This window comes from Microcaecilia unicolor, chromosome 1 (genome assembly GCF_901765095.1).
Source record: "Microcaecilia unicolor chromosome 1, aMicUni1.1, whole genome shotgun sequence".
NCBI lineage: Eukaryota > Metazoa > Chordata > Amphibia > Gymnophiona > Siphonopidae > Microcaecilia > Microcaecilia unicolor.
Window position 1 is genome coordinate 59,598,380 of NC_044031.1, and position 25,195 is coordinate 59,623,574.

At 44.0% G+C, this 25,195-nt stretch overlaps 1 protein-coding gene across 1 annotated transcript in view; it reads right to left on the minus strand.

The window, feature by feature from the left end:
• ADCYAP1R1 (ADCYAP receptor type I) overlaps positions 1 to 25,195 on the minus strand; it is a 273,281-nt gene that overhangs the window by 140,623 nt on the left and 107,463 nt on the right. Inside the window, exon 4 of the mRNA XM_030189904.1 lies at positions 24,061 to 24,114. Within this exon, the coding sequence (XP_030045764.1) occupies positions 24,061 to 24,114 (54 nt within the window). The remainder of the gene's footprint in view (positions 1 to 24,060; positions 24,115 to 25,195) is intronic.

Consider the following 25,195-nt stretch of genomic DNA (forward strand, 5'->3'; position numbering starts at 1 on the left):
AGGGAGCCTCTTTCAACCAACTCTTGTTGTTGTAGAAGATAATAAAGTTCATACATATTGTGATATTGGTAATGATCATCTGACCAGAGATTTACATGAAAACTCATGTGCAAGGGATGTATTTAATTTCTTGAGATATGTACAGTAGAACCTATAAGATCCTGGGCCAAAGTTTAATAGGCACTTATCTGTGTAACCCCCAACTTATTGCTGTAGTGTAGGCTGCTGCCTACACTAAGCCTAGGATAGATGAACAGAAGGAGTGCACAAAATAATTTGTAGGTTTGGGACCATAACCAGGCTCGGGAATATCCTGGCAGGCCAGGCAAGCACAGCACCAGACTTAAAGCTCTATGAATGACTTAGTCCACACCAGTTGTAAGCTTGAACCAAAACCAAAACTTTACTTTAGTTCTAGCTGACGAAACCAAAACATATCGTAACAGTTCATATACAGGCAACCAACTTATGTCCATCAGTCCTCTGCTTCTCCTCTCCAGTACAAAACATGCATTTTATAAAATGGATTACTGTTCCCCTCTTTACAGATGGTAAACTTCTGTTTCAGTACCTTGATGGAATACTATCTTGGTGGGTTTTGGGGGGGCTGCTGCTTTCTGCTACAAGAGTCCCCTTCTCCACAGTGCACTGCGATGACCACTAGGCTACTCTAGGGACTTGACTGCTGCTCTAATAGGACTAGCCAAAACATCTGAGGCTGCCACAGAGGCTGGTATGTACTGTTTCTTTGGTAGACAGGTAGAAAAGAGAGGGTTCCATGTATATCAAGAAACCAAATCAAATCAAAAAGCACAAAGGGACCTCCTGGAACAGAACAAAGGGAGACTCTTTATTGCAAAGACCCTGTTTCTTTCACATCTTTGGGGAGTGGGATGGGGTAAGTGACCACAGGGGGGTAAGGGGGGGTCATTTCTTTATTCCTCCAGTGGTCATCTGGTCATTTAGCACAGCTTTTTGTGGCTTAGTCATTATTAAAACAGGTCTAGCTTAAAACATCTTAGTTTTAACCCTGGACATTTTGGCTTTGTTCCATTATAGCACAAAAATGCCCAAGTGTTAGGAACGCCCTAATGCCACCCCAGCATACCCCTGAAATGCCCCCCTTATGACAAAGAGCATAGATAAACATCTGCAAAATAGGTTCAAAAATAGCGATTTGACAGTGGCGTTCCTAGGGTGGCTGACACCCGGGGCGGATCGCCGATGCGACCCCCCCCCCACCCCTAGAGAAAAGACGGACACCTCCCCCCGGCGAAAGGACACCCCCCCTGGGTGCATTTTTACCTGATGGGGGGGTGCCGCGCGTAACCTGTTCCGGGGCACAGGGAGCAGGGAACAAGTGGAGCCGACAGGAGCTCTGCAGCCCCCCAGCGGCGTGTACCCGGGGCGGACCGCTCCCACCGCCCCCCCCCCTCCTTGGTACACACTGCGATTTGAACATTTTGGCAAACAAAATGTCCAAATGCTGCTTTATGCCACTTTTAAATATTTTTTTTCTCTTTTGAAAATGAGCCACACAGTGGCATAGGAAGGGGGGGTGGGGGGGCGGTCCGCCCCGGGTGCACGCCGCTGGGGGTGTCAGCTCTGCGCTGGTGCACTGCCCTTTCTGCCCCGGAACAGGTTACTTCCTGTTCCGGGACAGAGAGAGCAGTGAATCAGCGCAGAGCCGACACACCCCAGCAACGTGCAGTAGGGGCAGATCGGCCATCCTGCCAGTCCCTCGCCGCAGGTATGCGCTCCGGGGGGGGGGGGGGGGTGCGCTCCAGCGGGAGGAGGGTGCGCCGTGCTGCACCCGGGGGGGGGGTGTGCGCAGCGGCGACCTGCCCCGGGTGTCAGCTCCCCTCGCTACGGCTCTGGAGCCACATTGTCACTTTATAAGTCTAACTGCTTTTAAATATGTTCTAAGCATTGTTTCCATAATTTTAACCTGAATTTTCATGGATGTGTTCTCAGTGGCGTCGCGAGGGCAGCTGACACCCGGGGCGGGTCGCCGCTGCGCACCCCCCCCCCCCGGGTGCAGCGCGACGCACCCTCCCCCCTCCATAGTGCAACCCCCCCTGCGAGAACATACCTGGAAGGCGGTGAGGGGCGGGAGGGAGAGCCAATCCGCCGAGTGCATGCCGCTGGGGGGTGTCGGCGCCTCGCTGGTTCCTTGCTCTCTCTGCCCGGAACAGGAAGTAACCTGTTCCGGGGCAGAGAGAGCAAGGAACCAGCGAGGCGCCGACACCCCCCAGCAGCGTGCACCCGGGGCGGACCGCCCCACCGCCCCCCCCCCTTCCTACGCCACTGTGTGTTCCTGGGAAAGGTTTAGCATAGGGAAGCAAAAATATGCATAATTTTACATATTCAAAACTATAAACAGGAGAGTGGGAATCCAAAGCACAGACAGCCAAGCCAAATAGGATAAGAACAATCCCCCCGCTATTCAGCTGGCGGCAGGCAGCGTGTTAGCTGCCACCACTGGCGCTGGCCTTGGATATTCAATGTCAGGCTGCAACTGGCAACTGGCATTGAATATTCAATTTCAGCTCTGTCTGTGGCAACTTAACCAGTTAAGCTGATATTCAGTGCAAACCAGTTAAGTGCTTAGCGGTTAAAGGTAGGCCTCATATTTATATGGCCTATCTTAACCACTAAACAGCTAACTGGCTAGGTTATGTGACTTAGAGGGGCATAATCGAAAGGGACGCCCAAGGTTTGCTGAGGACATCCTTGGTCATCCCTAGATTTGGTCGTTTCTGATTTTCGGTGATAATGGAAACCAAGGACGCCCATCTCAGAAACGATCAAATGCAAGCTCTTTGGTCGTGGGAGGAGCCAGCATTTGTAGTGCACTGGTCCCCCTGACATGCCAGGACACCAACCGAGCACCCTAGGGGGCACTGGAGTGGACTTCATAAATTGCTCCCAGGTACATAGCTCCCTTACCTTTTGTACTGAGCCCCCAAACCCCCCCAACCCCACTACCCACAACTATTCACCACTACCATAGCCCTTACGTGTGAAGGGGGGGCACCTAGATGTGAGTACAGTGGGTTTCTGGTGGGTTTTGGAGGGCTCACATTTACCACCACAAGTGTAACAGGTGGGGAGGGGATGGGCCAGGGTCCGCCTGCCTGAAGTGCACTGCACCCACTAAAACTGCTCCAGGGACCTGCACACTGCTGTGATGGACCTGACTATGACATTTGAGGCTGGCATAGAGGCCGGCACAAAATATTTTTAAATATATTTTTTCAGGGTGGGAGGGGGTTAGTGACCACTGGGGGAGTAAGGGGAAGTAATCCCCGATTCTCTCCAGTAGTCATCTGGTCGGTTCGGGCACCTTTTTGTGCCTTGGTCATAAGAAAAACAGGACCAGGTAAACAGGGCCGGTCTTAGCAAGTGCAGGGCCCTCTGCAGACCAATTTGGTGGGGCCCCATCATAGCCCCGCCCCATCCTAGCTCTGCCCCACCTTAGCTCCGCCCCATTGATAAGATTATTCAATTTTTAGAAATTTTTTTCAAAAAAACAGATTGAAATAATCACAATGCTATCATGACCCCCCCCCCCCCCCGAAATTATTCAGTTCAAGTCCACTACAATTAGTAGTTCCAATTCTCATATTGAAGTAAAATAAACAATTGAAAGTAAAATAAACAATAAAAATTGAACAAAATAACACAAATGCATACAAAAAGAATCCAGAGCCTGGACTTCTCTTAATCCTCTTAACTATTGGGCTATTCCTTCACTCCATAAAAAAGGAAACCACCAATAAATAGCAAAAGCATTAAGATTCATTTTTAAAATTGTGAAACAGTATAGAGAGGGAGGAATGAAGGGAAAGGCCTATGACAACTGATCCTGGAAATTTGAGCTTAATCTGAGGCTGAAATGAGCAGTAGGCAACACGAATCACCATATGCACAAATGAACCAGATCACTTTAATGTAAAAGGTTCCTTATAGAAAAGCTATCACAGCTTGCCTTTGAATGATGGCACAAGCTGTAGCCCTGTTGCTCCACTTTATTTTAAGACGCACTCGCACCAGTGATGGCTCACCTCCGACCAGGCTCCAGCTTTTCCCTTCCCGCTCAGTGACTCCCGCCCTCGCGGAAACAGGAAACACCTCATCAGAAGGCGGGACGTTGAGCAGGAAGTGAAAAGCTGGAGGTGAGCCGTCGCTGCAACTGTCTGTCGGGGCCGTCGCTGCAACTGTTGGGGTCTGGGGAGGTGGGAGCTGATGGCGGAGGGGAGCGGCCGAGCGGGATCATGATGCGGTCCGAGCGGAGGTTGGAGGCAGAGTTGAGACGCGCCGCGCAGGGCCCCCTTAAGCGTGAGGCCCTATGCGGCTGCCTCGGTCGCCTCTGTCTAAGACCGGCCCTGCAGGTAAAGTCATCCAAGTGCTCGTCAGGGACGCCCTTTTTTTTTGATTATTAGTTGAGGATGTCCATGTGTTAGGCACGCCCAAGTCCGGCCTTTGCTACTCCTCTGACACGCCTCTGGGAACTTTGGACATCTCTGCGACGGAAAGCAGTTGGGGATGCCCAAAATCAGCTTTCGATTATACCGATTTGGGTGACCCTGTGAGAAGGACGCCCATCTTCCGATTTGTGTCGAAAGATGGGCGTCCTTCTCTTTTGAAAATGAGCCTGATAGTCAGTTACCTGGGGATTCTATATAGTGTGTCTAGAGATCTAGACACAATCTGGGGCCCTTTACTAAGCCTCGTAGGCACGTATGTGCATCCTACGTGCATCAGTTTTGAACTACTGCCCAGGTACGGCGTGGCCCGGGCAGTAATTTCACTTTTTATGTGCACCCGCTACAAGCACTGGAAAATGTTCCAACACGTAGTGTTAATCGGGCGGTAATTGGCATTGTACATATGCTGATGATTACTGCCCGGTTAATGTATGATACCTTACTGCTAAGTCAATGGATGGTGGTAAGGTCTCAGGCCCAAAATGCACGCGCGCCAATCTTCATTTTGCTGCATGTCCATTTTCGGCCAAAGAAAGGGCCTTTTTTGCAGGTGCTCTGAAAAATGGACCTGTGTGCATCCAATACACGTGTCTACACCAGCGCAGGCCACTTTTCAGCGCACCTTAGTAAAAGTACCCCTCTATAACTAGGCATGTAATTTAATTGGCTCAACAAGCCACTCAGCATTTTTAACAGCATTTAACATGCAATAATGAACACTAATTGGCAATAATTACAAGTTACGTGCACGACTCACTAAGCACATTCTGTAATGAACTGCACCTAAATTCTAAAGTGTGTAGTTCAGAATGAATGCGCGCAGTTCAAAAGAGGCATGGTTATGGGCGGGGAAATGGGTGTTTCTTGGGCATAAAAGTTTAACTAAAAATCACTGAAAGAAACTGCTAGAGTGGCTATTCTGAAAAGATTTGCCAAATTCATTATTTAAAATTGACAAAACTGTAGTTTTTGGTGTATACTAATGATGGTCACTCTCATAGGCCATATTCCGCCTGCGGGACACAGATTGCCCACCCCTGTGATAGGTGCTTGTGTCTTTAGAAAATAGATATCCTAAACTATCCTAATAGCACTTAGATCTGCATGCACAAAATTACCCCTCCTCTGAAGGTGCATTTCTGTGCGTGTACAGCTGTATTTTATTTTTAAAAATTATATATCTACTTGCATCCTCAGGGATACCTACGCAAGGTGCACATATATGTACACACAATCTTGCCTGCATTGGTCTTATAAGCACAGCTGCTCAATTTCACAAGAGCCATTTTCTACATATAATTTGCTTTACCCCCTAGTTTTTCTTAAGCACCTGATTTCTTACCTGGATGACTTTCAGTGAATTCATCTGAAGTATCCCAGGCTAAGGAAAAAGAAAGAGAAGCCATTCACCTATTTATTGATCTACAGATATATAAGAAAAAAAATACATTGCCGTACTGGGACATACACTGGTCAATCCAGGTCACAAGTACCTGGTGTTATGATTCTGCTATGTTTTTGCTAAGCAGGCTGAGGAGAGGCTGGTACCCATTTTGCTAGCGCTAGGGAGGGGCTAGAGATCTCTCTGCTAGAGTAGCTGGGTGGGACTTGCTTGCTATTGGTCAACTGGGTGGTAGCTGAAGTCTGCAGTTACTGACATCAGTAGCCAGGAGCTATTTTTGCCTGCAGTTTCAGGTAAGCACTGCATTAGCGTTTAGGACTTTCCTGCTATAGCTCCTTATCTATCTTTTTCCCTGAGAGCTTGCTCTGGGTGCGGGAGGGATCTGTTCCTTCTCTCTTTATGTTCTTTAGTGCTGGCTTGTCAGCATTTATTTTGTGTTTCCTTGTATGTGTTTGTCTCAGTGTGGGGTTAATTGGCTTTCCCCTGCAGCTGGGTGGTGCTCTCTGGTTGAGGTTAGTGTGTGTCTTTCTGTGATGTGTTAGCTTGTTTGATTTAGTTAATTGTTTGTTTTAGTTCTGTTTGATGTGGTTTCACCTCTTGTTCTGGGGTTAGTGTGCTGTGTTAACCCCTTGGTCTCTGTGTCTGCTGTGTGTGGGTTCTCTGTGCTTAGTAGTCTGTGTTCTGGCTAGTACTCCTGTTGCTAAGGACTCTTTTCCCAGCAGGGCTGGGTTCTGCCTGGTCTGCCTTACCTGTCAGTCTGGTACAGCTTTGCCTAATACTACTGCTGCTTCTGTTAACTAAGTCCTGCCGGCCGCCTGAACCCAGGGGCTCAACTCCTGGGGGACAGTGGCTAAGTGCAGGTGAAGACTGGTGAAGCTGTTCCAGTATCTGTGTCCCTGCGTCAACCGAGTAGTACCTGTGGTGGCCAGCCGGTTCCTATGACTCTGTATCCAGTAGCTGGGTGCTGCCTAGCCTGTTGGTGTAGGCCGATCGTGTCCTGAAGTTCCCTACCCTTTGAGGGGCTCTGCACCTCTTCTTGGGAGCCTGGAGTCCTGGGTGAGTACCCTGTGGTCTGTTATTGTATTAGTTGTGGTTCGGTCCACCCCAGGCTGTCCCTAGATTCCCTTCCTGTTTTTGGCCTGGGCTCAAGGGCTCACGATCCAGGAACTAGTGACAATTGTGACACCTGGCAAGGTCCCAAAACAGTACAATACATTTCATGTTGCTTATCCTAGAAATAAGTAGTGAATTTCTTAATAATGGCTTATGGACTTTCCTTTTAGGAAATTGTCCAAATTTTTAAAACCCTGCTAAGCTAACTGCTTTTACCTTATTCTCTGGCAATGAATTCCAGAGTTTAATTACATGTTGCAGAAAGAAATATTTTCTTTAATAAGTTCTAAATTTATTACTTAGTAGCTTCATTGCATGCCCCCTAGTCCATGCTTTCATAGCCACTACTGCATGCTGAGTAGAGAGCTTCAATGTTTCATCAATGATAACACCTAGATCCTTTTCCTGGGCTGTAACTCCTAATATGGAACCTTGCATCAAGTAGCTATAATTTGGGTTCCTCTTTTCTACATGCATCACCTTGCACTTGCTCATATTAACCCCCTAATTTTCTATAAAAGTCACCAAAAATTGTGCATGCAAATTTGGGTGTGTGCCCAATTTGCATAAACAATTTAATGAAACAACAATCTAACTAGCACCAATAATTGGCATTTTGACAAGCAATTATTGGCATAAATTAAATTTAATTGAACTTTATGTGAGTAAATTTAAGCATGGGATTCATGCCTAACTTTTATACAAAATTTGAAAAAGAGGTGTGGAAATGAGTGGGGCATGGGTGAAATGGGGGCATTCCTAAAATGAATGTGCACTGTTACAGTATAACAGAGATATTTGCCTAATGTATGTGCATACATTTCAATAAGTTTCAGATGGTGCAAATGGCCACACCTAATGTGAGGTGCAAATGCTGGACATAAGTGCTATTCTAAAAATCTCTCCTAACTTTAAGCACAGCTTATAGAATAGTACTTTTTTCAGCACTGATTTCTTTGGTCCCATATATATGATCTAGCCCTAAATGTCATCTGCCATTGGGATTCCAAGTCTTGTAAGATTCTTTTATATTTTTTACAATCCTCTTGCAATTTAAAAAACTTTGAATAACTTTGTGTTATCAGCAACTTTAATTACCTCACTAGTTATTCCTATCTCTAGATAATTTATAAATATGTTAAAAGCAGCGGACCCAGCACAGACCCCTGGGGAAACCCACTATCTACCTTTTTCCATGGAGAATACTCTCTGTTTTCTATCTTTTAACCAGTTTTTAATCCATTATAGGACATTACCTCCTATCCCACGACTCTAATTTCCTCAGGAATCATTCATGAGGTATTTTGTCAAATGCCTTTTGAAAATCCAGATACACAATATCGACCAGCTCACCCTTATCCATATGCTTATTCACCCCTTCAAAGAAATATAGTAGATTGGTGAAGCAAGATTTCCCTTGACTAAATCCATGCTAGCTTTGTCTCATTAATCCATGCTTATGTATATGGTCTCTAATTTTGATCTTTATAATAGGCTCTTCCATTTTGCCCAGTACTGATGTCAGGCTCACTGGTCTGTAATTTCACGTATCACATCTGGAAGCCTTTTAAAAAATTGGTGTTACATTGGCCACTCTCCAATCTTCCGGTACCATGCTTGATTTTAAAGACAAATTATATATTGCTAACAATAGCTCTGCAAGTTCATTTTTCAATTCTGTCAGTACTTTGGGGTGTATACATCCAGTCCAGGTGATTTGCCACCCTTAAATTTGTCAAATTGCCCCATTACATCTTCCAGGTTTACTGAGATTTGTTTCGGTTTCTCTGACTTATCAGCACTGAATTCTGTTTCTGGCACTGGTATCTCTCCCACATCTTCATCAGTAAAGACTAAAGCAAAGAATTCATTTAAACTCTCTGCTATGACTTTGTCTTCCCTGAGTGAACCCCTTTTACCCCTTAGTCATCTAGCAGTCCAACTGATTCTTTTTCCAGCTTCTAAAGTAGGGTATACACAAAAGTAGCACACATGAGTTGTCTTGTTGGGCAGACTGGATGGACCGTGCAGGTCTTTTTCTGCCGTCATCTACTATGTTACTATGTAATATACATTAAAAAAGTTTTTACTATATGTTTTTACCCACAAGGCAATCTTCTTTTCAAGTCTCTCTTTGTCCTCCTTATCGGCGCTTAGGAAACGTATAGAAAACAGGTGTGAGGATGATATAATGCCGCTGTATCGTTCCATGGTGCACCCGCACCTTGAGTATTGTGTCCAATTCTGGTCGCCGCATCTCAAGAAAGATATAGTGGAATTGAAAAAGGTGCAGCGAAGGGCGACGAAAATGATAGCGGGGATGGGACGACTTCCCTATGAAGAAAGACTAGGGAGGCTAGGGCTTTTCAGCTTGGAGAAGAGACGGCTGAGGGGAGACATGATAGAGGTATATAAAATAATGAGTGGAGTGGAGCAGGTGGATGTGAAGCGTCTGTTCACGCTTTCCAAAAATAGTAGGACTAGGGGGCATGCGATGAAACTACAGTGTAGTACATTTAAAACAAATAGGAGAAAATGTTTCTTCACCCAACACATAATTAAACTCTGGAATTCGTTGCTGGAGAACGTGGTGAAGGTGGTTAGCTTGGCAGAGTTTAAAAAGGGTTTGGACGGTTTCCTAAAGGACAAGTCCATAGACTGCTACTGAATGGACTTGGAAAAATCCACAATTTCGGGAATAACATGTATAGAATGTTTGTACGTTTGGGAAGCTGCCAGGTGCCCTTGACCTGGATTAGCCGCTGTCGGGGACAGGATGCTGGGCTTGATGGGCCTTTGGTCTTTTCCCAGTATGGCATTACTTATGTACTTATGACTTGACATTCCTTATGCTGTATCCTATTATTTTCTGTCAGATCCATCTTCCATTTTCTGAAGAATTTTCTTTCAGCTCTAATAGCTTCCTTCACTGCACTTCTTTAACAATGCTGAGTGTCATTTGGCCTTCCTTTCTCCTTTTTTAGTATATGGAATATATCTTGTGTGGGCTTCAAGGATGGTATTTTTGAAGAAAGCATCCACGCCTGATGTAAATTTTTGACCTTTGCAGCTACTTGTCTAAGTTTTTTTTGTGTGTGTGTGTGTGTGTGTGTGTGTGTGTGTGTTACCATTCTCCTCATTTTATCATATTATCCTTTTTGAAAGTTAAATATTAATGTACTGGATTTCCTGTGTGTACTTACTCCAGAGATTATATAAAATCTGATCGTGTTATGATCACTGTTATCAAGTGGCCCCAGCACCATTACCTCCTGCACCAGATCATGCGCTCTACTAAGGACTAGGTCTAGAATTGTTCCCCCTTTTGTTGGTTCCTGAACCAACTGGTCCATAAAGAAGCCCTTGATTTTATCAAGGAATTTTATCTTCCTAGCATGCCCTGATGTTACATTTACCCAGTCAATATTGGGGTAATTGAAATCACCTATTATTATTGTGTCACCCAGTTTTTTAGCCTCTTTAACTTCTGATAACATTTTTGCATCTGTCTGTTCATCCTGACAAGGTGGACAGTAGTATACTTCTATCACTATCCTTTTTCCCTTTACATGTGGAATTTCTATCCATAGGAATTCCAAGATGAGTTTTGTGTCCTGTAGAATTTTTAGTCTAATTGATTCAAGCCCCCCCCCCCCCCCCTTAATGTAATATGCTACACCGCCACCAACTTGATCCACTATATCACTGCAATATAACTTGTACCCTGGTATGACAGTGTCCCATTGGCTATCTTCCTTCTGCCAGGTCTCAGAGTTGCTTATTATATCTATCTTTTCTTTTAATACAATACAATATATTCTAACTATCCCATCTTATTTCTTAGGCTTCTGGCATTTGCATGAAGACATTTCAAACAATGTTTGTTGTTCTTATTTACAACTTGCTGAGCAATTGACAGTGATAATTTTCAATCTTTAAAATCTGTCTGTTTTCTATTTAAAAGACAGCTGGGGGCTCACTTTCAAGGAAAATATTCCAACAAGTGGATGTTTTTCTCACAAAAATGTCCAAATTGGTATTTTGGAAACTTATATTTTAGACATTTTTCTATGCTGTTCATCTGCAGTACAACCACATTTCAAGGGGGTGTGTTAGGGGCATTTGGGTGTTCCTAAGACTTGGACGCTTTTCAACCATAATGGAAGAAAACAAAGACATCCAGGACTAAAACTAAAATATTTTGAACTACACCTGTTATTAGAATGAATAAACCACAAAAAAAAGCTGTAAATAACCACACGAGCAATGGAAGAATAAAGAAATGACCTCCCTCTTACTCCCCTAGTGGTCACTGACTTCCCCCCCCTAAAAAAATATAAAAGAAACATTACATACCAGCCTCTATGATAGCCTCATATGTTATAGCCAATCCTGTTAGAGCAGCAAGCATTTCCTTGGAGTATCATAGTTGACAGTGTGGTGCACTGTAGAGAAAGGGACCCAGACCCATAATCCATCCTAACTGTTTAACTTGTGGTTGAAAGTGTGAGCCCTCCAATACTCACCAAAAACCTACTGTACCCACATATATTTGACACCTGTACACATAAAGGCTATTCTAGTGGTGTGCAGTTGGGTACAGTAGGTTTTCAGTTGGTTTTGGAGGGCTCACTATACAATATAAGGGAGCAATGGTGAGGTGTGTACCTTGGAGCTTTTATCTGAAAGTCTACTGCATTGGACCCTAGGATTCTCCATTGCTCTCTTGGGATGTTTGTGTGGCCAGTCTACTAAGAATGCTGGCTCTTCCTACACCCCATTGGCTTCATTCTATGTGTTTTCCACTTGGACATGTTTTTCAAAAACGAACCAAAAAGATAAACAGAGCCCAAAAACATCTATGAAATAGCCATTAAAAAAAACATTTTTCTGTTTTGAAAATGGCTATATTATCCACTTAGACATCATATCGAAAATGCCTCTCCTGGTCCACTATGATCTCTACTGCAAACTCGCTATTGGGATGCCCTATCTTCCCTGTTTTGATGATATCTTTTAAAGATATATTGTTCTGAACTGTGCAATTTTGGTGACTGTCAGCCTTCCCCCAGCTTCTAGTTTAAAAGCTGCTCTATCTCCTTTTTTTAAATGTTGATGCCAACTGCCTGGTTCAACCCTAGTTAAGGTGGAGCCCATCTTTATGGAGTAGGTTCCTCTGTCCCCAGAATGTTGCCCAGTTCCTAACAAATCTAAGACCCTCCTCTATGCACCGTCACCTCATCCATGCATTAAGACTCCAGAGCTCTGACTGTCTCTTGGGTCCTCTACGAGGAGCAGGGAGCACTTCAAAAAATGCTACCCTGGAAGTTCTGGATTTCAGCTTTCTACCTAAGAGCCTAATTTTGGCTTCCATAACCTCCCCCCCCCCCCCCCACATTCTGTTATGTCATTGGTTCAAACATGTACCAAAACAGTAGTTTCCTCCCCACCACTGTTTAAAGTCTTATCTAGATGCTGCATGAGGTCTTCCACCTTTGCACCAGGCAAGCAAATGACCAAGTGCTCCTCATGTCCTCCAATCTCCCAGCTATCTACATGCCTAATAATTGAATCTCCAACTACAGTGGATGTGCTTACCCTTCCCTCCTGGGCATAAATCCATGGATTCCATCCCCTGGAGGGCAAGTTATGGCTACAGGATCATTTCCTGCCTCTCCACAGTGATGCTCTCCCTTCATAAAACCTTTTATATCCATGTCAGCACAGAGGCTGCCAGACTGGAGGTGGAACTTCTTTACTATGTCCCTGTAGGCCATCTCTATAAACCTCTTTGTCTGTATTGGCTCCTCCAAGTCTGCTATTCTAGCCTCCAGAGATCAGATCCATTCCCTGAGTGCTAGGAACTCTTTGCACCAAATACACACATATGACTTCTCACCAACTGGGAGATAATTAAACATGTGACAGTGAATGCAAAAGACTGGGTAGCTTCCCTCTTGCTGTTGGACTGATGCCTGCATCTTATTATTGGTGATCTTTAACTTGATAATGGAGTGGGAATATGTAAACTAGTCCCCCTAAAATTTCTAGTTATATGCTAGGCTATGCTAATATTTAATATGGATCTAAGTAGACTGTATCTCTAAGAGCTAATTACTGGCTGATAGGAAGTCTAAACTGAGGCTTCCTGTGCCTATTAGCTGTGCACTATGCTGATCCTATAGTAACCGTAAAATAGCTCCCATAAATGTTAGCCTAAGGACTATAACGGAGACTTTATATGCTAAGAAAAACTATCCCTTATACTCCTTTGCTAAGTGAGCAGAGAAACTTAAAATAATGTCCCTACATCTACCTTTCCCTAAGTTTTAAAACAATTTCCCAACAAATTCTTGCCAGTGAAGATCTCTCCCTCTCTGGAAGTCCTCTCACAGCATCTCTTCTTGACTGAGGGGAACTCAGCTCTATCTTACTTATGTGTTTGTGCTTCCTTGGTGATTTACACTTTAATCAGTGTGCCAGTAGGGCACTTTGAATGTTTTTCTTTAATGAGTCACAGTGGTTTGATTGCTAGATAACTAAACTCAGTGTTTTTCTGCCTGCCTAAAAGGAAAACTCTTGCAAAATGTTCTCTGTAAATGTTATTTTCTCTAGCAAATAATTTTAACTAGATATTCACAAGTATTGCCCTACCTTTCTTTCTGTTTGTATTGATAGATATGTCTTAGAAATGGATAAAGTTTATAAAGTCTAAACTGAGGCTTCCTATGAGGCATATTTTCAAAGCACTTAGCCTCCCAAAGTTCCATAGAAACCTATGGAACTTAGCCTCCCAAAGTGCTTTGAAAATATGCAAAGTCTATTAGCTGTGTTTTATACTAATACTATACTAACTGTAAAATAGTCCATTTAAATGCTAGCCTGTGGAACTGTAACAGAGACTTTATATGGATAATAATCTTTTACAATAAATAAGAGGAAATATTTTTTTCACGCAAATAGTTAAGCTCTGGAACTCATTGCCAGAGGATGGAAGAGTGGCCTAGTGGTTAGAGCACCAGTCTTGACATCCTGAGGTGCCTGGTTCAAATCCCACTGCTGCTCCTTGTGATCTTGGACAAGTCACTTAACCCTCCATTGCCTCAGGTACAAAATTACCTGACTGTAACCCACCTCAAGCTATTACTGAAAAAGGTGTAACAAAATGCAGTAACAACTGTTCACATATCTGGGTTAAAAAAAAAGTTTAGACAAGTTCCTTGAGAAAAGGTTCATAGTCTGTCATCAAGATAGACATGGGGGAAGCTGCTGCATGCTCAGGGATTGGTGGTATGGAATGTTGCTACTATTTGGGTTTCTGCCAGATACTTGTGACCTGGATTGGCCACTGTTGGAAGCAGGATACTGGGCTTGATGGACCATTGGTCTGACCCTCATCATCTTATCTTCATTTGCAAGGACTATTTGGATAAAACTGATATCACATTTCTATAGGGAAGGCTTGAATTTGTGAGCAGCTTATTCCTTGACTAAAGTCAGGGAGTAGTTGCCAACAGTTACTAAAGAAGTGTGAATGAGACAGGAAGCAAAAACCAGCTTGAGAGATTTTTGTCTAGAGATAGTGGGAGAAAATCCAAAAGTTTTGACAGCAGTTTGAGGGGGAGAAAATCCAAAAGTTTTGACAGTAGTTTGATGTGGAGGCAGATGCAAGTTTAAGAGAAGGTCTGGCGAAGCAACACTGAGATATGTTGAGTTTGTGGGGCAGGTGGGGGGTGGGACAGAGGTTCAATATTTAAAAGTATAAGAGGACATATATTCTGAAGAGCAAAGTCAGAGAGATATACCTTGGCCAACATCCTTCCTGACACTGATTAACAGAAAGAGGCAGTATAGTATTGCACATGCTGATTCTGAGGTATAAAGAGCATGTGATTCAACTTGCAAACTGCACTTTAGGTAATGAGCAGTATCTGTAAAATGGATTAAGCCTAGGCCTTGCAACAGAACATCAGTGGCAGTTCTTCCTTGTATGCCCTACATATTTTTTTCAGGTTATTCCAAAATTCTTGTGTGTTTTCTTTTACTATAAATATCTAATTATATAATAGTTCCTATTGAGCAAAACCTGAATGTTTCTTGCTGTTTATTCTCTCAATGCTAAATGATTTGAAATGAACCAGTCCATAGGAGAAGACAGGGGTAGGTTGAACTCATCTTACCTGGGTGAGTCTGGCCATCAGATGGATCCCAACCTAAAATAATAATGTAATCAAATCAGTAATGTAATATTGTACAATACAGTGCATATACAGTGTCATCTTATCATTAACAGCTTTTCTATATTACCAGTTGTATATTTAATAAGAATGTGCTGTCAATAGTTTGCACTATTTTACAGGAAGTGTACAATTATTGCTCAAGTAGCACATCCTTTTACTCAACTAGAATGCCCTATGGGCAAAAGGGTGCATTATCTTAGCACTCAGAAGGCACATGGTAGAAGCCTATTTTATAAAGGCTCCTACTTTCCTTTGTAGAATGTTAGTCTAACTGGATATATACATGCTTAAATGATAGGCAGAAGCACTTACACCAGCCATAAAGCTGGTAAATTTGTCAGGGCATAACCGTGGTTGAGGATTAAATTAGTTGTGACTAACCAAAAGGTATATATTGCCATTATACAGTAGATCTGAAAGCTACTACCAAGTCATTGTAGGCAAAATGAAATACTTGATTCTATAATTATATTGGGTCACATATATATATTATCAGACCCTGCAATATAATAACAAAGGGAGTAATATTAGTGAGAATACTTGACAACATGGGAATATGTGGCCCAGTCCTTCAATGTTCAAATGTTTCCTCAAGTTAAGAACATATCAAGTGAAATTCACAGGTCTCATCTCCCCATCATGGACTCTTGTATGTGGTGTGCCACAAGGTTCTCCATTTTCTTTATCCTTTTTAACATCATCATGGCCCCACTTGGGAGGAAACTAGAAGAAAATGGCTTCAACGCCTTTGTTTATGCAGCTGATGTGACCATTTACATACCTTTCAATAACGATTTAAGCAAAAGTTTGAATATTGTTAATGGAGGACTAGACCTGATGGAATTGTGGGCATCCACCTTCAAACTGAAACTAAATAGGGAAAAAATAATTTCTAATCCTTACTGATCCATTCCATTCATATCTTGCCAAAGAATTTGTTATAGATCAATGTAAGTTCCTACTAGAACTGAACATGAAAATTCTAGGTATTACTATCGATCATCACCTTTCATTTGATCTGGAAATATCTCTAGTGATAAAGAAAGTCTTTAAAAGTTTATGGAGGTTGAAAAGAATTAGACCCATTTTCTCAAAAGAAATTTTCAGAAATTTAGCCCAAACCCTAGTGCTATCCCAATTTGATTATTGCAATGCAGTGCATGCAGGATGCAAGGACAAGGTCATAAAGAAATTACAAACTGCCCAAAACACTGCCACAAGAGACTTCAGGACCTAAATTCATAAGCATTTGAGGAGAGGAGAGGTGAAAGAAGGCAGGATTGTTTCCCCTGGATTCATCTTTGTAATGTGAAATGTGGTAATGCAGTCTCTGAGAATGGAACTTGTCAACCGACATGCTTATATTCAAAGCAATTTAAGTGGACAGGAAAGGCTCCTGTCCACTTAAATTGCCTGTCACTGCTTACCCCTCCCCCCCCGATATTCAGTAGCCTTTAAAATGGCTGCCATGACCTCTCACAATAGGGGCAGGAGCAAGTGGCATTCAGTTCCTGCCTCCATCACCCTCACTAGACCATCAATGACAGGAGGTAGGGCCAGGGGTGGTGGTAATGGCATGGGATTTGAGGGGGGATGATTGTGGGAAGGAGAGGGAAGAGAGGGTCTCAGGCATGAGGAAATTTAAAAAAAAAAACAAGTTATGCATGTGCCAACCCAATATTCAGTGCAAGCACCGGCATAACTATCTTATATGAGCCCTGGCTGAATATTGTCGGAACTCGCATAAGCTCTGGAAGCCAGAAAAGTATAAATTAGCCCCAGATATTCAGTGCTGGTGCCCAGATATGACATAATATAGCCACAACAGTGCTTAAAAAGGTGCTGACCATCGCTAGCTGAATATTTCCTGGCAAGGTATTAAAACACTCATTTAGACAGATGATATTACACTGTTGCTTCCCCTCACCCCAAGATTGGGACACCACCTTAGACCAGATAAAAGGCCATATGAATATCATTGAGGGGTGGGTCAACTCATTTAAACTAAAACTGAATAGGGAGATAACAAAATTTTTACTAATTGAGCCTTTAAATCATCCTTATTACCACCAGTTGTTTAAGATAGATAATGTTTCATACCAACTTGATTCTAATGCGTGGATATTAGGGGTTAAAGTTGATAAGCAGTTATCGATGGAATTACAAATAAATAATGATAAAGAATTATTTTTATTTGCTGAAAAAGCTGAGATGGATTATTTATTAATGTATTTAAAGTATTTCTAAACTGCACTAACAAATTGCCCCAGGCGGTGTACAATATAGGAATGTACACAATCATTGTCACAGAAACCGTACATAGTCAAACATAGGAAACAGCATCTATGCAAATGGACACTGAGCAGCCTCCTACAATGCAACTGCCAAACCCTGAATAAAAAAAGGAGCAATTTTAGCTGTTTCCTAAATTACAGATTTGATGAGTCCACTTGCATTACCACTGGCAAGGTATTCCAAATCGAGACACCAGCAATTTGAAGCATAGCAGACTGATTAGCCTCAAGCCTGACATATTTAAATGATGGAATATCTAATAAGCACTTATCATTAGAACACAAATTACGAGATGGTTGATAGGAGATAAAAGAAGAAGCTAGTGAGGGAGGAGCATCAACCCTCAAGGCTTTAAAAATCAGAGTCATAGCCTTGAACCTAATCCGCCAGTACAATGGAAGCCAGAGTCAGAGAGATCTGGTCAAAATTTGAGTTGGGCGGCAAAAATTTGCAGGGAATGAATCATTTATTTATTGTTACATTTGTACCCCACGCTTTCCCACTCATGGCAGGCTCAATGCGGCTTACATGGGGCAATGGAGGGTTAAGTGACTTGCCCAGAGTCACAAGGAGCTGCCTGTGCCTGAAGTGGGAATTGAACTTAGTTTCCTAGGACCAAAGTCCACCACCCTAACCACTAGGCTACTCCTCCACTAGCAACATTCCATGTAGAAGCCTGCCCTTGCAGCCGCGCAGGCTTCTACATGGAATGTTGCTAGTGGAATAGCAACATTAACATTCCATGTAGAATCTCCAATAGTATCTATTTTATTTTTGTTACATTTGTACCCTGCGCTCTCCCACTCATGGCAGACTCAATGCGGCTTACATGGGGCAATGGAGGGTCAAGTGACTTGCCCAGAGTCACAAGGAGCTGCCTTGCGTGAAGTGGGAATCGAACTCAGTTCCTCAGGAACAAAGTCCACCACCCTAACCACTAGGCCACTCCTCCACTATTTACTGCAAGGGGCCTATGTATAGAGCATAGGAAGCACCAGAACCTTCAGAACAGTCCAAAAATTAACTTCAGAGATCACTTTCTTCAGACATCTTAATAATCTCAGCCTATAATAAGCTTTCTGACTACCCTTCTTTATATGAGACTTAAAGGATAACTTAGAGTCCAAGATTACACCAAGGGAACTTGCACTTTTTAGTAATAGGATTAGGAAGTATTTTAAATTACCAAAGTTTACTTTGCTGGCTCAGTCCCTGATATTGTCAAAGTTAGATTACTGTAACTGTGTATATGTGGGTTGCTCACAGTCAATTTTGAAAAAGTTACAAATGATTCAGAATACAGTGATCAGAATAATATATTCAGCTACAAGATTTGATAGAATTACACCGTGTTTTTATGTTTTCATTGGTTACCAGTACAACTGTACAAGTTAAGGTGACATTCAAGTTGTATATGCTAGTATTTAAAATAATATATGGGATTGCTCTTTTTTGTATGATGGACCTTGTTCACTTTACCCTAGGTTATAAAAGATATAATTTTTATAACCAGATGAAGTTAAGCTTTCTAGCAGTAAGTAGGACCAAATCAGGCGACCCTCAGGGGGAGGAATGCTGGCTTCGGCCTAACCCCTGGTAAGCCTTTCCTCAGCTGAGAGGTACCCACCTCTACCACCAGCTGCCTTTCAGGTGCTGTGGAGGACTTGCAGCTCATCTGCATATCCTTACAGCCTTCTCCGGGGTGACACCCAGGTCCACCCCGATCCACTCAGGGCCTCCGCTCTAGGTGCCGCGCGCCGTTAGGCGCGCGGGACATTTTTCTCTTTGTATCTAATCTTTTTCCAGTTGCTAAAGTACCTTAATCGTTTATGGCCCCTATTCACATTCTCTTCCTAGCTCTGTCCCTTCCTAATCTTTTCCCTCACCCCCTACCTCTCTCCGCTACAGGAACTCACTTCCCATCCATTGACTTCATCACCTCACCTTCTCTCCTACCCTCTTCCTCCTTTTTGGCTTTTAATCTCCGTCTCTTTCTTCCCTCCATTTTGCCTTCCCCATTCCACCTAAATACCTCTCGCCTTCGACGCCTTCGTGGCCACACCTCTCCTACTCTCCTCCGCTCTCTTTTACTCCTTCTCTTACTCTCAGCTGGTGACATCAATCCCAATCCTGGCCCTCCTCACCAACTATTATCCAAACTCTACAGATCTCACCGTGACCTCTCTAACCTCATCTCTATTCCTCTACTCCCCTCCTCTTCTCTGCCCTTCTCTTGCGCCCTATGGAATGCCCGCTCTATCTGTAACAAACTCCCCTATATCCAGGACCTCTTTATCTCGCGTCACCTCCATCTGCTCGCCATAACAGAAACCTGGCTCTGCCCTGATGACTCTGCTTCAGTCGCAGCCCTGTGCCATGGTGGTTATCTATTTTCACATACTCCTCGCCCTGCTGGCCGTGGGGGCGGTGTTGGACTACTTCTCTCTCCCTCCTCCAGATTTCAACCCCTTCTTCCACCTCAATCTCACTGTTTTTCCTCCTTTGAAGTCCACTCTATCCGCCTTTTCTCTCCTCTGCCTCTTCGAATAGCGGTCATTTATCGTCCCCCTGATAAGTCCCTTTCATCCTTTCTCAGTGACTTTGATGCCTGGCTTGCCTTCTTCCATGATCCTTCCTCCCCCTCTCTCATCCTTGGTGACTTTAATATTCCTGCTAATGATCCTTCCAACTCTTATATTTCCAAGTTACTCGCTTTAACATCGTCCTTTAATCTCCAACTATGCTCCACCTCCCCCACTCATCAAAATGGTCACTGTCTAGATCTCATCTTCTCCTCCAACTGTTCACCCTCTAGTTTCCTTGCCTCCGATCTTCCCCTCTCTGATCACCATCTTATAACTTTCACACTTAAATCTCCTCCCTCCCAGTCCCGTCCTATCCTATCTAATTTATCTAGGAATCTTCACGACATTGACCCTTCATCTCTATCCTCCCATGTTTCAAACCTCCTCTCTACTGTGGCACCATCCACGTCTGTCAACGAGGCTGTTTCTTCTTACAACAATACTCTATCCTCTGCCTTAGACACTCTTGCACCTTTGATGACCCGCCCTGTAAGGCGTACTAAACCCCAACCTTGGCTGACTTCTAATATCCGCTACCTACGTTCCTGTACCCGCTCCGCCGAACGCCTCTGGCGGAAATCTCGGGCCCTTGCTGATTTCTTACACTTTAAGTTCATGCTGACCTCCTTCCAATCTGCTCTTTTACGTGCCAAACAGGACTATTATATCCAACTGACCAACTCTCTTGGCTCTAATCCTCGACTTCTCTTCACCACATTGAACTCTCTCCTCAAGGTGCCCCCTCCCCCAACTCCCCCTTCACTATCTCCTCAGACCCTTGCTGAATTCTTTCACAACAAGGTTCAAAAGATAAACCTTGCTTTCTCTACCTCACCAGCTCTCCCTCCACTAGTCCGTTCCCCTCTCTCTCCTTCCCCTCATTCCCTTTCCTCCTTTCCTGAAGTTACTATTGAGGAAACTACACTTCTCCTTTCTTCCTCAAAATGTACCACCTGTTCCTCTGATCCCATTCCCACCCACCTTCTTAATGCCATCTCTCCTACTCTTATTCCTTTTATCTGTCACATTCTCAACCTCTCACTTTCCACTGCGACTGTCCCTGCTGCCTTTAAACATGCTGTGGTCACACCTCTCCTTAAGAAGCCTTCACTTGACCCTACTTGTCCCTCTAATTACCGACCCATCTCCCTCCTTCCTTTTCTCTCCAAATTACTTGAGCGTGCTGTTCACCGCCGCTGCCTTGATTTTCTCTCCTCACATGCTATTCTTGACCCATTACAATCTGGTTTTCGCCCTCTCCACTCAACCGAAACTGCGCTTACTAAAGTCTCCAATGACCTATTACTGGCTAAATCCAGAGGTCAATATTCCATCCTCATTCTTCTTGATCTTTCCGCTGCTTTTGACACTGTCGATCACAGCATACTTCTCGATACCCTGTCCTCACTTGGATTCCAGGGCTCTGTCCTTTCCTGGTTCTCTTCCTACCTCTCCCTCCGCACCTTTAGTGTTCACTCTGGTGGATCCTCTTCTACTTCTATCCCTCTGCCTGTCGGCGTACCCCAGGGTTCTGTTCTTGGTCCCCTCCTCTTTTCTATCTACACTTCTTCCCTTGGTTCATTAATCTCATCCCATGGCTTTTCCTACCACCTCTATGCTGATGACTCCCAAATCTACCTTTCTACCCCTGATATCTCACCTTGCATCCAAACCAAAGTTTCAGCGTGCTTGTCTGACATTGCTGCCTGGATGTCTCAACGCCACCTGAAATTAAATATGACCAAAACCGAGCTTCTCATTTTCCCCCCCAAACCCACCTCCCCGCTCCCCCCGTTTTCTATTTCTGTTGATGGCTCTCTCATTCTCCCTGTCTCCTCAGCTCGAAACCTTGGGGTCATCTTTGACTCTTCTCTCTCCTTCTCTGCTCATATCCAGCAGACCGCCAAGACCTGTCGTTTCTTTCTTTACAACATCCGTAAACTCCGCCCCTTTCTTTCCGAGCACTCTACCAAAACCCTCATCCACACCCTTGTCACCTCTCGTTTAGACTACTGCAATCTGCTTCTTGCTGGCCTCCCACTTAGTCACCTCTCCCCTCTCCAGTCGGTTCAAAACTCTGCTGCCCGTCTCATCTTCCGCCAGGGTCGCTTTACTCATACTACCCCTCTCCTCAAGACCCTTCACTGGCTCCCTATCCGTTTTCGCATCCTGTTCAAACTTCTTCTACTAACCTATAAATGTACTCACTCTGCTGCTCCCCAGTATCTCTCCACACTCGTCCTTCCCTACACCCCTTCCCGTGCACTCCGCTCCATGGATAAATCCTTCTTATCTGTTCCCTTCTCCAGTACTGCCAACTCCAGACTTCGCGCCTTCTGTCTCGCTGCACCCTACGCCTGGAATAAACTTCCTGAGCCCCTACGTCTTGCCCCATCCTTGGCCACCTTTAAATCTAGACTGAAAACCCACCTCTTTAACATTGCTTTTGACTCGTAACCACTTGTAACCACTCGCCTCCACCTACCCTCCTCTCTTCCTTCCCGTTCACATTAATTGATTTGATTTGCTTACTTTATTTATTTTTTGTCTATTAGATTGTAAGCTCTTTGAGCAGGGACTGTCTTTCTTCTATGTTTGTACAGCGCTGCGTATGCCTTGTAGCGCTATAGAAATGCTAAATAGTAGTAGTAGTAGAAATCTTTGACACCTTCCCCTTGATATTCAAAGTTATTTAACCAGCCAGACACAGTTGCTGACCAGTTAAACAGCATTTCAATGCCTAACCGCTAATATTCAGTGGTAATATTCAGATAACTGGTTATCTTCACTGAATATTGCTGGTTAGCGCCTAGTGTATAACTGGCTATATTGTGCGACTTATCCGGTTAGGCACTGATATTCAGCACCTAAGCAGATAAATTTAACTGTCAAAAGGACCACATAAATAGCTGTCTTATTGATAGAAGTCCACAGATGAGCTCTGAGGTTTTTTCCTTCCTTTTGCTTCTCTGTTTTCATTCATTGATATTTATTAGTGTGGAATATTGGTTGGTCTTGAATGAACCCCTCAATTTGATTGAATGAGTTGACTAGGGTAGACATTTGTAGACAGCATCAAAGGGCAGCTACAGTCAAAGCAAAGCAATAAGTCCTGAGAACTACACAAACTAAAAGAACCATCACATTTTAAAATTATGCAGGTGGATATTCAGCCTATGGTGGTCAACGTTTTTTTTTTTTAACACTGACTACTGTGGGCAGAATTAGCCCTGGATATTCAGTGCCAGGCCATGTCCCGACACTGACACATTCAGTGCTACTCACAAGTGCACTGGCCACTGGAACATTTGTTGACCCCAGCTGACTATTGACTGGGACCAGCATAAAGTCCTTTCAGTGCTGCTGTCCCTCTGATTCCCTCCACCAAGGTCCTGATCCCCTTGAAGAAAAAAAAGTCCTTCCCCAAGCCTACCACCCCTTCATCCCCTTAAGTGCCTCAGGCCTACCTCAAAATCCATGGTGGTCCAGTGGAGCAGGTTCTACTGGTATGAGTGATGCTCACTTGCTCCTGCCCATTGTGGTTCTGTCCACAAAATGGCTACCAAGGACCCCTAGTGTCAGTCTCAGGGTGTTTGCACATAGTGGTCATTTTGTGGCTGGACCCACAATGGGCAGTAGCAAGTGGGCATTGATCCTACCTATAGGACCCCCACTGGACCACCGTGGACTTTGAGTTAGACTCAGGGGGCCATAAGGGGTAGGGGGTTTGGGGGGCTTGGGGCAGAACATTTTTCTTCGGGAGAAGGGCAGGAAAATCAGGACCAGGGGTACTGCATAGCTCTGATGTCACTATCGCTAGTTAACTAAGCACTGACCAGTATTCAGACCGGTGCATGGTTAGCTCAGCGGCTAAAGTTAGAACAGCTCTTTATCCACTTACTTAACTGGTTAGCAGTCTGAATATGGCTGCTAACCAGTTAAGTCCAGGCTTAATCCAGGCCCGACCTCAGCTGTACCCACAGACCGGCCTGGCACTACCCGGACAGTTAAATGCCACTGACTATCAGCAGTTTAGTGGCTAGAGTGGATTTAATCAGACAGGGGCCTCTCCCGCCTGATTAAATACTTTTGAATATCAGGCAGATGATTTCCAAGTATCTACTTTTATTGAATTGTGGTAGGTTGATCATTTTATTTATTTGTTACATTTGTATCCCACATTTTCCCACCTATTTGCAGGCTCAATGTGGCTTACATAGTACTGCTTGTTGGGTAACGAGACAACAGGGATTTCAAGGGACATTGGTTACATTATTTGATATGGAACTACTGATAGAAGACACCTTTTGATATCTGGGTATTATAGTAGATTCCCAGTCATCATTTAATGCTCATGTTGACACCATGGTTCAGTGGTGGGCAGTGCTTTTGCTATCCGCTACCGGTGTTAAAGCTGGATATTCAATGTGGGGCCATTTCTGGTGACCAGCCAGTCCTCCAATACCCATCCTTTCTGGCTGAACAATCCATTGCTGTGGCTTCCAGCTCCTTCCATGGCAAGCTATCTCACTGGGCTTTTACCCAGCCGCTAGACCCACTCAGGATCGGAGCTCTCTGTCCATCCTACTCCTCCAGAGGTACAGTTCTTTGAGCTGCTGCCTCTGCTCCTGGAGGGTTAACCTTTTCTACCCATCTGCAGCTCACCTCACAGTTATCACAGTGGAGCTGAAGGCAACCAAAGTCCATGTGCTCTCTATTCCTACAACTTTAATAACGTTCAAACTCCATCCTAATTATGACATCCCTTTTCACATATTTTCCCAACACCTCCCTCTGGGCTGGGTTCTTCACCCTCCCACTCATGTTGTTCCTCTCTCCAACGAATCTGGAGAGTTCTACAAACCAGCAATAATAATCCCCTGAGGAAATCCACATACCCAATTTACCAGGTGACTACATGTGCCACTGAAACCGGGGATCACCCGGGCAGCACTATTTCATCATGCAGGGGCCTCTCCATTCTGGTTTAATCTTTTTTTTTTTTTGTTACATTTGTACCCCACGCTTTCCCACTCATGGCAGGCTCAATGCGGCTTACATGGGGCAATG